This window comes from Pavona decussata, unplaced genomic scaffold, assembly GCF_977016875.1.
Source record: "Pavona decussata unplaced genomic scaffold, jaPavDecu1.1 SCAFFOLD_134, whole genome shotgun sequence".
Taxonomy (NCBI): Eukaryota; Metazoa; Cnidaria; class Anthozoa; order Scleractinia; family Agariciidae; genus Pavona; species Pavona decussata.
In genome coordinates, this window is record NW_028145547.1 from 2,184,332 (window position 1) to 2,199,274 (window position 14,943).

General features: G+C 37.8%; 1 protein-coding gene across 1 annotated transcript; it reads left to right on the top strand.

The window, feature by feature from the left end:
* The first annotated feature begins 2,631 nt into the window (after window positions 1-2,631).
* Window positions 2,632-14,604, top strand: LOC146467676 (uncharacterized). Its single transcript, XM_085125290.1, has 13 exons — window positions 2,632-2,776; window positions 3,286-4,609; window positions 5,457-5,534; window positions 6,596-7,021; window positions 7,570-7,593; window positions 7,805-7,999; window positions 9,015-9,215; window positions 9,717-9,829; window positions 10,614-10,699; window positions 11,202-11,222; window positions 11,459-11,583; window positions 12,294-12,314; window positions 12,860-14,604. Exons 3-13 carry the CDS (start codon window positions 5,477-5,479, stop codon window positions 14,269-14,271), a joined length of 2,682 nt encoding a protein of 893 aa, XP_084981416.1. The 5' UTR covers window positions 2,632-2,776; window positions 3,286-4,609; window positions 5,457-5,476; the 3' UTR covers window positions 14,272-14,604.
* Window positions 14,605-14,943: the final 339 nt, after the last annotated feature.

The window sequence follows — 14,943 nt, forward strand, 5'->3', positions numbered from 1 at the left end:
AGGCGTCGCAAGAGCAGCACAAGAACAATATGAGTTAAATACTGGATAACCAGGGTGTATATAACAACCTAATTGAAGAGCTTGGGAACGAAGATTCGACTGGGTTTCGGTGGTACCTCCGTTTATCTGAAGAAAATTTTCAAGAAATACTCACGTTATTGTCCTCTTTTACAGGTGTCCATTGCTCGATCTCAGCTTCGATCTCCGCCATGTTGGAAAAGACGCTTGTTCACGTGACTATCATGACATTTCCTAATTGGTTGAGGCGCGCGCGAACCCCGACAAATTGTCTTGGTCCACCGCACACTAGCCGACAAGGCCCAACAAGACGTTTTGAGATCTAGCACTGTCAGATAACGCCCGACAAGCCCCGATCTTGTCGCAGACTTGTCTGAATTCACCACACACTAGCCGACAAGTGAAGATTTTTCGTCGGCCGAAAAAATGGTCACTAGCAATTGAGGAACGGCCTTTATCGGTTTTCGAACAACAGGAACCTTATCTAAGAAGCCGAGACAGGCAGATAAACGAAGTCTCAGTAAACTGATTTTTTATCTTGATAAAAGTCAGCCTGAAAAGGTTTTAAAGAAAGAGAGAAAGAAAGAAAGAAATTAAACGCCATGTTCCTCTCTTCAGTGTTTCTTGTAATCCCTTCCCATAACTTCCATCGGGCATCGCTTCACTAGTATCCAATCTCCTCTCGAACTAAATGGCATTGCGATACGTGTCGATCGATGCATTATAAGTCAGAAACAAAACAGTGACACTAAAATTTCCTGGAGAATTTAGGCCATGCCTTCGTTTTCTGATAAGCTTTTTTTAACCATGGAAATTGATGCGCAGCTTATAGGAAACCAGTAATTAATTGATCAGAAGAAAACTGCCATCAAAATAACTTGAGCTCTATTCAGAGAAAATCACTAAAATAATCAGTATTACATTATTTTTTACATGCCCAGGTGATACTTAAGATCCATCCTGAGAGCTGATTCAACAGAAAAACAAATTAAGGAACTTCCCACCTCGATCTCGCTGTACTACCTGCGGAGTATACGTAAACAGTCATTGGCGATTCTCACTACATTGAGAAATCCGGTGATGTTTACTTTCAAGATATCCAAATGTACATTCATTTCAATTCAAACAAAGATCTACTTTGGTCAGCGATAGAGATAGTACATCCATCTCATCGTCTCACCTACATCTAATTTTCTAAAGCGATTTCTTTCACACGTTGCTGTTCAATAATTCAAAAATCAGCTTAAAATAACCTACCGACTAAAACGAATAGATGATGCTTAGCTTTTCACTACCTTTTGATCTTCTTGATACAAAATTCTTCATTCCTTTGGGTGCCAACAAGAGATCATGGTGGCATTCTATCTGTTGAAAATTTTAGTGTTGTCTTCCGGAGTTTCGTCCACGTGTTTCAATTGTATACCTGTAGCAGGTGTGACTGGCTTCAACAAGGCCACACGTTTCTTCAAGTGTCGCTCGCTTCAATTTCATGAACAATTCCAGTTTTCGGGGAATCCATCCCCATATTTCCTTGAACTGTTTTCAAATTTGTATTCACATTTTCCATACGCATTCTTAACCCTTCAACCTGTTTCTTGAAGTCTGACCGAACGACTTCTATTCTTGACTCCAGTGTCTTCAGCCTTTCCTGTAAATGCGTTGTGTTGTGAATGCCTTTGTAATTTTTTTCTGGATGTTCCTCCGTTAGATCATCACTTTTTCCCTTATCCTCACTTTTCCGAGCCTCTTTTGAACTGCTTTCTTTTACGTTCACCATCAAGAAATGAAATACAATAGCTTCGCGCGTAAGAAAGGATTCAAATCTAACCCCTACAAGATCAGTAGCACAATTATGCAAATGACATTTGTCTGCGGCTTGCCACAGGCCATGCTCCCGCCAAACACGTTGTGAAGTTTGACAGGTGTGAAGAATGCAATCGAACTCTTAACGAATTCACTGCATTTATTAAATTCTCCGCTCACGCTAAATTATATTGTCGTATTATAGGAACTTTTGGAAACAAAATGCTGAAAAGCACAAAGATATAGGAAAACGAATACATGCCAACACTATTGAATGAACAACAAAACTCATTATAATAAACGGCAGTTGTGAACAAGCAATAATGTGCTTTTGATTCTTTACTCCATAACATGAAAGAATATCACTATGAATAGACCTAATTAAGCATTAAAAAAACCCTATATTTTGAAATCTCAAGCGATTGGCTTGTGGGTTGGTCTTTATTTCAAATGTATGCCAATGAGAACCCGACATTCAAGGGGAACCCCGTTTAGTTTACCAAAGGAAACGCTTAACGTGTAACCTGACTGTCAAAATAATCAGAGAAATGGCTTGGCATCTAAAAAAAAAATGAACACTTTGATTTTTAAATGTTGAAAAACACTTAGAAATGTTATAGTTCACTATGCCTGAGAGTACCTATAAGAATAATGAAAAAGTATGTCTCATTTGTGCTAGCATTTCTTGTTGCTGGCAAAACTCTACTTGTTTCTTAAAAATAACCATATCCACCCGGAAACAAATAATTAGAAACCTGCGCAATAAAGTCAATAATCCTTACATTGCACTAATTTATGCAGCTGAAAATCTAAAAACTTTGTGTCCCAAAAGCCTCGTAGGCCACGGACGTTTTTACATCTTTTTAATTCACAAGTTCTTGGAAAGTAACCTATACTATTATGAGAGGTGCTGTTGTAGTTGTATTATTTTCCTGTGTTATCTTAACACTTTTAGGTAAGTGTGTCGATCACGATAGCTCTTGAAATTCTTTAATTACATAACTTCTGTAGAGACTGGCTTTAAGCTTATGTATGAAAATATCTCCAGGGCCGCTTAATCCATAATCGAAAGAAGCCATTCATTTATATTGGCTATTGTACCATATGCAAAAGAATGTCATAAAATTGGGTTATGCTCCAATTCAATGAGACATTTTCCCTGGTCAATTAACGGACGTAAAATGCCAAGGCTACCTAAATAATTATAGTGGTTGAAAATAAGCTGTTTTGAACTACAGACTCCAACATCATTCTTGAAAATAAGAGATCTAGAAACGATCAATATATCGTTAAGTAAAATAATCAATGTATTTTAAGATTCCTAGATTATAATTGCACTTATTGATCGTCCTGTTAGGCCATCCAGTTAGATCGCTCCCCAGACTCCTTTTGGACGTTAGATCATGAAAGGGAGAGATCCTTAGTGCATAAATGAATACTGATAGTGTTATATTTTGATTACAGAGTTATTTAATGGAGGCTCTTCCGAGCAGAAGACAAACAGAAGGAGAAGAAACATGTACGCGGATATGCCGTTTGACGAGAATGATTTCCCGGATGACGATGACGACGGATATGGTGACGAAGATGGCGGAGGATATGGGTTTGACGAGGAGGATATGCACTACAGAAGACAGCAACATGAACAACAACAGCAGCGGAGATATTATAGAAGATCTTAAAGGAGGATAAAAGACTGATAGAAACGTCCCAGCAATACCTTCCTTTCTCATGGAAAATATGTGAAAACGAGTCACAAAAGGAGGCCATTTCCGCGGATTCCGTCGTCGATGTAGCTCGCTGGTCAAAATAACTGTAAAGACTTTAAAGATAGGGCGTGAACCAAACTGTTGGAATTTTAACATTATCTAATTGGAAATGTAACCAGAAGTTGTTTTTTTTTTTGTCACTGAAGATTGATTCTAAAGAATTGTAGGTAATTCATATTGTTCGAATTTTTATCATACCAAAGGAAAAAAATTAGGATGAGACTTATTTAACTAAATGAGACAAATATCTAAATTTTCTTTTAATCATTAGCCACTGGTTAAGATAGATTCATCATCACCATAGGGACTCAACGCACCAGTGAGCGCTTAAAGTTGCAGTTTGAAGTTTTATTGGTAAAAAAAAATGTTACTTTGTCTCTACGCGTAACTTGTACCGATAATGTTTATCAAAGTATAACATTAAATAAAAGTCATAAAAAATAAATATCAAATAACTATTTAACCTCAAAAAAACGCGATTGTAAATAGTTTTTCTTAGTCCATATATAAAAAAACTTACAAGTTCGTTGGAAAAGTGACTAGGGATGAGAGTCTGTTATGAAAACAATAGCTGGTGAAAGACCGGTTAAGAATTGAAATTTTCTGGTTTGGTAGACTAACACAACATCATCACAAACTTTCATGACTTAAGCTACAGCTGAATCGAATAACGATATGTGCGAATTGAACGAACAATAGTCCACTGATGTACATTAAATATACACATCATAACAATTATACCATAATTTGATACTCCACGACTAAAAATCCAACCAGTATCTCCTTATTAGAATTTGTTTACTACAAAAGAAGGGTCTTTGTTTTAAACTGTTGTAAATAAAAGAACAATTTGCGTTTACTTATTTATAGAAACGAGTTTGCGTTTGGTAAGTTCTACAATCAATGGTAGTGGGCGAAATTCAAGATCCGGCATGTAGCATACTTGGTATTTTGGGAGTGACCACACGTTTTGCTAATCGAAATCTTCGTTATTTCCTCTACAGCCTTTTGTTATCAGGGTAAGAAAAATATCTAAGAGATTATATTTTAATCGGGCATTTACCATCTCTTTCTTATTGGGAAAGCTATTCATGTTTCCTATAATTGTGTGTACTAACTTTATCGGGTAATACAAAGCTGATTGTAAGAGATAGGAGAGCATCGCTTTTTGATTAATTTTGAGACTACCGTCATTGTTAAAGTTGCTCATCATAAAATATGATTTGTCAATACAAGGTTCTTCTCATCACTCGTAGTCTATCTGAAGGCAATTTATGAAACGAGTGCTTAGATAGTTGTCACTTCATTAAAGGACGATATATAGATGCTATATGTAAGTCCGAGAAAACTTGCAAAATGCTAACTTCATTTAAACGGAAATCGTAATTTTTAATTTGTCTGTCTCAACGGCGATATCACGGCACCAGAACCAGCAAACGTTTAAATATGGCCCCCAAAATCGAGACATTACGGCACGATAGATGCAATGCAAGCGCACTTGCAGCTGTAACCAAAAACGTAAGTCATTTCTGGAGCGACTTTTACCTTCTTAGTATTGACTAAAAAGGTGTTTTTGCTCTAAAAACAAGATATTTCTGTGATTTTAGTGAGTCAATTATTTTTGTTTTTTTAACAGTCTAGTAAACAAGCTTTAAATTTTAGATTAGTTGTAACTTTACCACTCTAAAAGCTTTGGTCTACTTGGCCGGACAAATTAAAACGATAAAAGTAATACACTACAGCTACAGAATTCAAAATAACTGATATTATGAGATGTGTCATAATTTTCTGTCACATTTCCGTTGCTTATTCCACGAGTATATTATCAGGGGAACAGAAACCTGCCCAACTTTCATTTCCTTGCAGTTTAACACATAGATGAAGCAATGAACATTTGTCTAATTCTTGTGCTGGCAACAAATCTGGTGATTAGCGGTGCAAAAGGTATGCTATCCATTCCGGTGGTTATTTAACCGTAATTCAACCTTTATTATAGAAAACTAACTATTGTGTTTGTTAAGTTATTTGAAATTAACGCTATCTTAAATTAGTGCTAATTGAAGAAGAAGTGGTATTTTTAAAATGAAGGAAAAAAACGCGAATGTAAAGATCCTCTAGATCTGCTCTATCAGCTGGAGGAATGTCTTGAAGCACTGTTAACTATGGCCTGGTTCACACTAGCGACATAGACATAACAACATGAACAAAATGCCATAAAGAAAAGATTAGTTTTTGCTTTATGGCGTTATGCCTTGCCATGCTGTCACACTTGTGACAAAAACATCAACATCAAATGTTTCTTGCGTTTGCGTGACCTCGCCCTTATGTTGTTCTTACAAAAGTGTTAACCAGGCTTATGTGTACACCCGAGAGAGATACCTTCTCTTTAGTTTTTGAACTTTCATAACTAAGGATAGTAATTAAAACTTGGTGTAGAAATAAAAGAAATTAGTGACTCGAAACTTAACGCCCCATATTATAAGATCACGAAAAGTAAACTAATATTTTGAAACTCGCGTTAATTGCAGCGTTCAGAATTTCCCATACTGTAAGGTAACCTGCATGGCGATTCGGTCTTGCCAGTGATTATTATTTACAATACAAGCTTTTTCTGACTTCCCTTCAGTCAGTTCCGACTGTTACAGCCAATGCAAACTCTCCCTAGATCTATCTGGAATGAAGAAAAACAATAGAAATGGCAGCCGAGGACTTTCAATGGACTGCCTTCCAACCGTTGCATTTTAGAAAATTAAACGCTATTTTTTTATTCCTTTAGACAAGAAGTAGTCAAAGGGTAGAATACACATTCAATACAAATTTTCAGATAGTAGGTAGTACAAGTGCCCCCCCCCCCCCTCCCCCAATGTCAGTTACAGGTCTTACAGAGGGCCGGAAACAAAAGTTTTGAGAACTCTTAGTGGTGAAATCTGGAAAGAAACCTGGCTTATCTTGTATCCTGTCAACTATTATCTGGTATAGTAATTTATGCTTTTCCAATGTTTCAGCTACCCTACAAAGAGATGTCCTAACATACATCAATGTTTTTCGCCATTTGCACGCTGCCGGACCACTGCTTGTTGATGACGTCATCCAGAGGGCTGCACAAAATGCGGCTACAACATTTATGAGAACAAAAAACAAAGACCAAGTACCAATTTACCAATATAGCGCCAACTTCTGCACGTATAAAGGCTCTGAAGCACATCTGGATCGCACCTGTGTTATATCGTGGTATGCTTCAATGAAGTATTTTTCTTGGTGCTATCCTAAAGCTGAAGGTCAAGCTCTGCCATTTGTGAACATGATTTGGAAAGCCAGCACAAAAGCGGGGGTCGGGATAGCAAAGGATGCAAGTGGAACTTACTACGTGGTTGTCTACATTGCGTTGCAGGATGCAAATAACGTTGCAGGAAACGTGCCACCGGTAAAAGGTACATGTTTTATAATGGAAACGGAGAATTAAGATCGAATTATCCATTTTGTGCTCTTTTAATAACATGTACAACGCAAATGAATATAATAATAATAATAATAATAATAATAATAATAATGATAATAATAATAATAATAATAATAATAATAATATTAATAATAACTTTATTAACGTGTCAAGAAATGTAGCTGAGGGGAGAAGTCCCCTCTACTAATAGTGGACACCTAACTAAATTCTAGCTAAAAAAAAATTTACATCGTAAGCCATATTAATATAATTTCATACATCAATCGCAAAAATCATGAGAATAGGCTGAGGATGAAAGAAACGTTTCTGAACCTTGCGGTGAAAATACCCTCAAAGAAACACATCGAACAGGTCAACCTTCTTGATAAAACACTTGGACAGCTTAACGAAATTGAACTGAACGGAGAGTACATTACAACCGAAAACATCAATATAAAGACAGTTCCCAGTTGTCCCATCTGTCATGGATTTACATGCTCTAATCGTGCAGTAAAAATATATACTTTTTATTTTCCACAGTTGTTATGGAAGCAAGTCCAAAAGGTAAGATTTAAATTTTATTCGACGACCTCAAAGTTACTAACCGTTAGAGAATCAATGGAATATTCATCTTTAATCACCAGCTGAAAGGGTAATTTTCATTGTCCGAGGGCTATGCTATGTTTTGTACAGTAAAACCGCATACCCCATTAAGACACTTTTTTCTATATTAACACTATATTAATAGAATCAGTTACTTTTCACGCTCTTTCAGCAAAGTGCCCGACCGGGTACTCCCGATTTGAGACTTCCTGCTTCAAGTACGAAACAACTGCAGTGACCTGGGACGAGGCAGTGGTACGATGCGCCAGAGAAAATGCCACGTTAGCATCGATTCGAAACGCCAAAGAAGAAAAGTTTGTGCGAGATCTACAGAGGAAAGCGGGATCTACTGTAGAGACTTGGATTGGTATGGGATAACTTAATAACGTCTGTGATTTTACTTATGCGCTTTACTAACACCTATAGCTTGGACGAGTTGCATAAAACTTAATTATAACGGCGGGCATAACTGCTATCGTCAGACGTTAAAATACTGATTGTGGCTGGGCTGAACGTCTGGCGTTAGAAGTTACGCCCGATGTTAAAATATATGCAACTCGCACTGTGATGCTTAACTGCAGTAGTAGTCGTTTTCATGTTTCTTTGTTTCTTGGTTGGTTGATTTGTTTGTGTGTTTTTCTCTTTTTGTTTGTTGTTGTTGTTGTTGTTTGTATCTTTGGATCACTGGTGTTTCTCATCATAAATTCATTCATGTCATAGTATGCTGACGAAGATAACACATGAACTTGAAGACTGTCTGCAGCATTTAGAAACGTTTCATTTTTTTATTCCTCGTTAATTGACGAATCCCTTTGCCTCGAAATGCTCTTCCTCTTAATGAAGGTAATGACAGTGCAGACAGAATGGCCGAATGGCTAGGGGGCTGGACTTGAAATATCACCAGATCGAGATTTCCGCTATGGCCAGTTGGATGATGGCCAGATCCGATTTTTTAAGTAAAATGCCTGTAAACTAGCATGCTTCTGCTATAAAACAAGTGGTCGTAGCTTATGCTTTAATTTTAACCCAAGATTCTCTGTGAGTGAACGATGACCTTAGAAAGAATTTCGGGAGCTTTAATCACAGCTGGCAAATGCTCCCCTTTTGAACAGTGCACCTCTTCTCCCTTCTCTTTTACTTTGCTTACATATACAGTCACTGTTTATTGATACAAATATTTAACAATTGTTTCACGAGCGGGCGTTGGATAGTTAATGAGGCGCGTAGCAGTTTTGGAGTTTAAGCTTGTGCATATTTCATAGTGACATCACCTGCATAATGCTGTAACTGTTTATATAAAAATTTCCTATCGGAGAGCACACGTTGGTGACAATTTTTTTCTGTCATGAAAATTATTTCCATACAAACTTCTTCTTTTGCAGGTTTGCATGATAATTTGCACGAAGGGCGCTTTAAATGGTTTGATGGATTGAGATTTCAACATGGCGTGTGTGTGCCAGTGCACGCCAATGGCGGACACACGGAGAACTGTGTAGCATGGAGCATTGAAAAGCCTGAGGGATGCTGGGAAGACAGGCGCTGTTATGAAAAGATCCCTTACACATGCAGGATCCCTGTTGAAGGTGACTAACATTACCCGCTAACACCTGCTAACATTACCGTAACTTCGTTACTGGATGAACACCGTTATGCAAACACATTTATTAGGCTGATTTAGCAACAGAACGGGAACGTCATTTGAGGACGCGAGTCTATTTCGACTATATATGGGCATTCTTAATGCACGCGCCGTTGTCAACTGACGTTCCCGTTCTGTTGCTAAATCAGCCTATTATTACAACGGAAAACTTTCCATGAAAGATTTGAAGGCAGTGTGTAAATTCTTAACTGTTCACAAACTTCACTAAAACAGTACAAAAGTTAGTCGCAAACATTATATCTAACTTTCCCGACTTTTCCTTTCTCATTCGCAAAAAGTAATACACTGAAAGTAATTTTTTTCTGAGTTTGAATACTTTGGTTAATTTTTGGACAAAAGACAATGTTTGCTTAATTCATTGATTGTACTAATCTTTCACCGCTTTCTCTCTCTTTTTTTTTTCTTTTTTTTTTTTGTCAAAAAGGCAAATCAACTTATAGAACCGAAATTTTGTTCAAGAAATTTCGTTGGAGACCCAGTTACAAAGATAAGAACTCCAAAGCGTACAGAGATCTCCTCAATGGCATCAAAGTAACGGTATGTGCTTAAAACAAATCATTACTTTGGTTAAATTAAAGACAGAAATGAAAAAATGAAGAACGCCCGATAACATGTAAGAAAACACAGTAGATTTTATGGAAGTCCGGTCAACGGATATCTGTATAATTCATACCATCATTTCCTCGCTGAAGAAAGTAGTTGCGCTTGAACTAATTAGAGCGAACGTAGATAGCACATCAATTGCAAGAATGGAACATGGCTTTTAAGGCCGGTATAAACGGTTTCAACATTTGATCAACATTCATTCAACAAAAGTTGAACGGATGTTGGGCAAATCATTTATTTGCCTTAGTAAAAGAAGAAAATATACAAATTACAGTCAAGGTAATGGCGAGGAGACCTCAAGAAACCACCAGGCTTGTTGGACAAATGTTGAACGGAGTGTTCAAATGGCTTCAACACCATTCAACATCATTTTTCGAGAACAAAGGAATTATTGTATGGATCTTGAACGAAAGTTTACACCAATTTATATTTGATTCAACACGCTTTCAACAAGCTTTCAACGTTTTTACACTGTCAACAATGTTGAACTACCTGTTCAAACGCCCCCGAAATTTGGTTCAACAAAGTGTTGAACGCATGTTGAAGCAAATGTTGAAACCGTTTAAACGGGCCTATATATGCATTGCTATCAATTTATTGATTGAATCATTGAGGCAGCGTGTTGGCTCAGGTTTGTGTTAATTTCCTAGAATAAACTCGAGTATGTAACTAATCTTATTGGAATTTTAATGCTATATTTGTTTTCGTTATTAAGTTCAAAGAATTATTCGCACGGAAGTCAGGAAAAAAGAAAGGACACATGAAAGGAGGCTTTAAGAAAGTTACAGTCAAAAGTGTCAGGTATTTTTTATGGCGTTTGCTACAGTTTCGAATTTCCAATAACCCTCAGCTGTAAATGTGATGACGGTATCCAAAAATTATATCAAATACGCCAACAAATAATGCATATTACGAACAAAGCATCATCCTTCCTTGAAATTACTTCAACGATGAAAGACAAAAATATCCATTTGGGGAGCATGGCCAAACGAATAAAAGGTTATGTTCATATTTTCACCAATAGAAAGCGATAATTTTGTCCTAATCTGAAAATAGAACACGTCTCTTCGCGAGTGGTCGTTATGTTCCAAGCGTCAGAAAGCAATGAGGAGAGGCTGCATCCCAGGCACAGGAGAGTTAAAGTTCGAATGTAGGAATCACAAATGACCACAGCCCCCTTAGCTGTTGTATGTTTCTAGTATTGCTCTAAAAAAAGAAGACAGTTTGAATTAAAGCTTAGTTGTTAAGTTATTATCTAATTTACTTTAATTTTGTTTGTTTCTCTTTCCCTTTTTATGAATAGGGCGATCTCTTTGAAAGGAAGGTAAGCAACAGGTTCTTTTAACATAGTCGCATCCTCCTGTGTACTCTTTCACGGTAGTGTTATAATCACTAAAATTGTCAGATGTCTTACCTCGTCATGATCATTAGCCTATAGCCATTGACCAATAATAGCTTAGACCCAACAGCTTAGTCTCTGGAATAGGGCTCTTTATTGGATGGCATGTTTTCATTCACCTGCAAATGATAATCTATAAATTATACTTCTTATTACAACAGACCTGCTGGTTTGGGAATAGCTGTGTCAATCAAGTTCAGGTCCTTCAACGCAGACCCAACTCTTCGATTCCAGACATTTCTGCGAAGTTCTGAGAAGCTTTTGAGTATGAATGTTGACAAACCAGGTACGTCAAAATACGACTAGAGGAATTAGTAACAAGAAATGTTTTCATTTCACTCATTCCGTTCAGAAACTCTGTTTCGGTCGACAAGGTAGAGATCAAGTTATCCCTTGGCCCTTTTAACTAGCAAGTGATGAGTTCTAGGGTTGCATTTTGTTCTAGCATCACAACTTTACTTCTGGTTGCTGAAGGGGAGCAGGGATGGCGCAGTGGTGAGAGCACTCGCCTCCCACTCGAACAGACTCGTTATGTGTGCCTTGAGTTTGTTGTCGGTTCTCGTCCTTATTCCGAGAAGTTTTACTCCGGGCACTCCGGTTTTCCCCTCTCCTCACAGACCAACATTCCTAAATTAGAATTCGATCTGGATGGTGTCCCCAATTAGTGCTCTGCGCTAGATACGTTTATTTATTCTCCTAAAAATATGTATAATGGTGCGAGAACTGCGCTTCATTGACTCTACATTAATTCATCCATTTAGATAATCTATAGAACCTATGCAAAAATGGCTGACATTTTAATATTCTTTTGTTTGCATTCAAATTAGCCTCACTAACCTCGTTTTTGAGCTCAAAAATCAAAAGAATATTTCACTGTGAACGAGGTTAGTGAGGCTAATTTGAATGCAGACAAAAGAATATTAAAATGTGAGCCATTTTTGCATAGGGTCTATGAGCAGTCTCTAAACGTGTTGTTTTACTTCTATATTTGTACAGATAAAGTCCAAGGAAAAACAGGTAACTTGCAGTTGGATCTCAGCAGAATAGTTAACACACATTCGTGATGTATTTTGGTTCTGACTTTAACGTTAGTCTGTTTTCTGTGCTCAGGCTCGTTTAAAAAATTACATGAACTATTATAACTGAACGAGGGAGTTGATTTACGATGGGTCAGCTGAACTATTGTCTGATGATTGTGTACATTATTACAATAGTTTTGAACCGGATACTTGACATATACTTTCTTATACCATTCTTAAATGTCTCTTGAAATACCGAAAACTTTCGTGTGGCAACTTTTGCTTCGCAAAAATGGTTAACTGTATAATTGGGTAATATTTTCTTGTTGAAGTGAATTGGGGAATAATACAAAATTAAGTTACTCTACACCCTAATAAAAAACCCTCTGAAAATAGCGCTAGGGTAAGCAGGCTGGTTCGCTGTGCTCTCAAGTATATTTAAACTAATCCGTATTCTCTGCATTGCTTTTAATACTTGTATAAGACTGCTCAATTTATCGTGAAGTTTCACTAATCGCTTTTCTTTTTCTTTTTCTACCTAAGGCAAAGCAGGGAATTACTGCTACAGCGCATGTAATAATAAGCACACATGTACTGCATCCTTCCACCAGCCTTCATCCTACAGTTACTACCCAGGGTCCCCTGCGCCCGCTAATCCGCTTTATTCTTCCCAGTCCAACTCTTTGTCCTACCCAGGAAGTGTGGCTTCAGTTACAACAACCACTGATCCGTACCCTTCCACTTGCCCAGTGCCATGCAGTCAGTACTCCACCCTGGACTGTTACATGCAGTGCAACGATGAATGCTGTGAAAACCGGCATGGCAAGAGGAAGAGGAGGCCTAGCCGTATTAGTGCTGTGAAAGATATGAGAGAGAACTTTGAAAAGCTTCACCGTCTTATTGCAGAAGTGAAAAAACAGTCAAAGGATAGCGCTAGCAATTCACAGAATGACAGTAAGACAAATGGAGCAGGAGAAAAAGCAGAAAATGTTATCGAAAACATCGAGACAAAGCTGAACAAGCTTGGAGTTGGTTTCAAGAAAAAGAATCAGCCCAAACGCCACAACCATTTCAACAAGCTGCACGAAACAACTGAAAATGAACATTTCAGCGTCACCATAAATCAGGCTGAAAACTTAAAACTATCGCCTTTCCACGAGAAGGAAGGCGGTGTATATGACCAGAAAAAAATAAATACTCATGATATGATTGACGATGACCAGGAACCCAGCAACTCAGATGAGTCCGCCATTAACCCGAGAAACCATTCTAACATTACAGAGATTATCAGTGAAGATCATCTAGAAGAACACGGGAAAGAAAGTCGAGTCAATGGGACAGATCCAGTAGGCCAACTTGAGAAAGACAGTTTAGGAAATGACGAGGACGATATTCCACATAGTCAAGAGATTAGTATGCAGGAGGGCGACGAAGAAGCTGTGGGTGACGCTAGCCATTCCACTAACGAACCAACGGATAGCAATACTGAACCTGGAGATACCAGCTCGGAACCTGAAGACGACATTTCTGAAACTGGCAATGAAGACGAGAAAGACGACAAACCGGTGGGTGACTCAAGCCATTCCATTAACGAACCAGCGGATAGCAATACTGAGCCTGTAGATAACAGTTCTGAACCTGAAGATGACATTTCTGAAACTGGCAATGAAGACGAGAAGGGCGACAAACCTGCGGATGACGCAAGTCATTCCATTAAAGAACCAGCGGATAGCAATACTGAGTCTGTAGATACCAGTTCTGAACCTGAAAATGACATTTCTGAAACTGGCTATGAAGACGAGAAGGGCGACGAAAATGAACGACTTGAAGACGATTTCAGTTTGGAAGATTCTACAAAAGATCCTTCAGACGAGCTGTTGGATGAAGAAGGAATTGACGACATTGGTAAATACGGGAAAAAAAGGAATATGGTTCTTAGAAAGAACTCGTCTTAAAAATATTGTATAGTTACAGGATATTTGGAAAGATTATGTACACAAAGTAAAAACAAAAGAAAGAAATTCCAGAACTGGAAAAGCTGTAAACATCTAGGCAACTGGTCCTTATCTGCTAAAAAATAGTATACCAAATATGAAGTTGACATAATTCTGCCGAAATGCAGGTGTTTTGAAAAAGACATGTAAGGTCATGTAAAGTTTAAAATCGCTGCACCAAGGAAAAAACAAACCCGGCATGACGAGGGCTATATATTTTTTTAATGCTTATTGGCACTTGTGAAAATTTGGAACTTTAAAGCATACTGCTATTTCAGTTAACATTGACACAGATTTTAAAGCCTCGAGTGACAAAACCGAAAGGTAGTATGGGTAGGTGTAAATCGTTTGGTTTCGGCTGTAATGTGACGGTTTTCAAGGTTACAGGATGGGAGGAAACACTATAGAAAATTTGCCTCTGTGATTATTTTCTGTGACAGTGATCCACAGCTGAGTTGGGTAAAGTTGCTAATCGATCACCGTTATCACCTTGCGAGTAAATTTCTTGGTCAAGTGCAAAGCAAGACATCAAGGGATTATTAACCGTGGTAACATTTGGAAAACTTGACTTATTGACAGTTTCCCTAGGTAACCTAATTTTGTAAGTGTAACCTATTTTGCCCTAGGTAACTT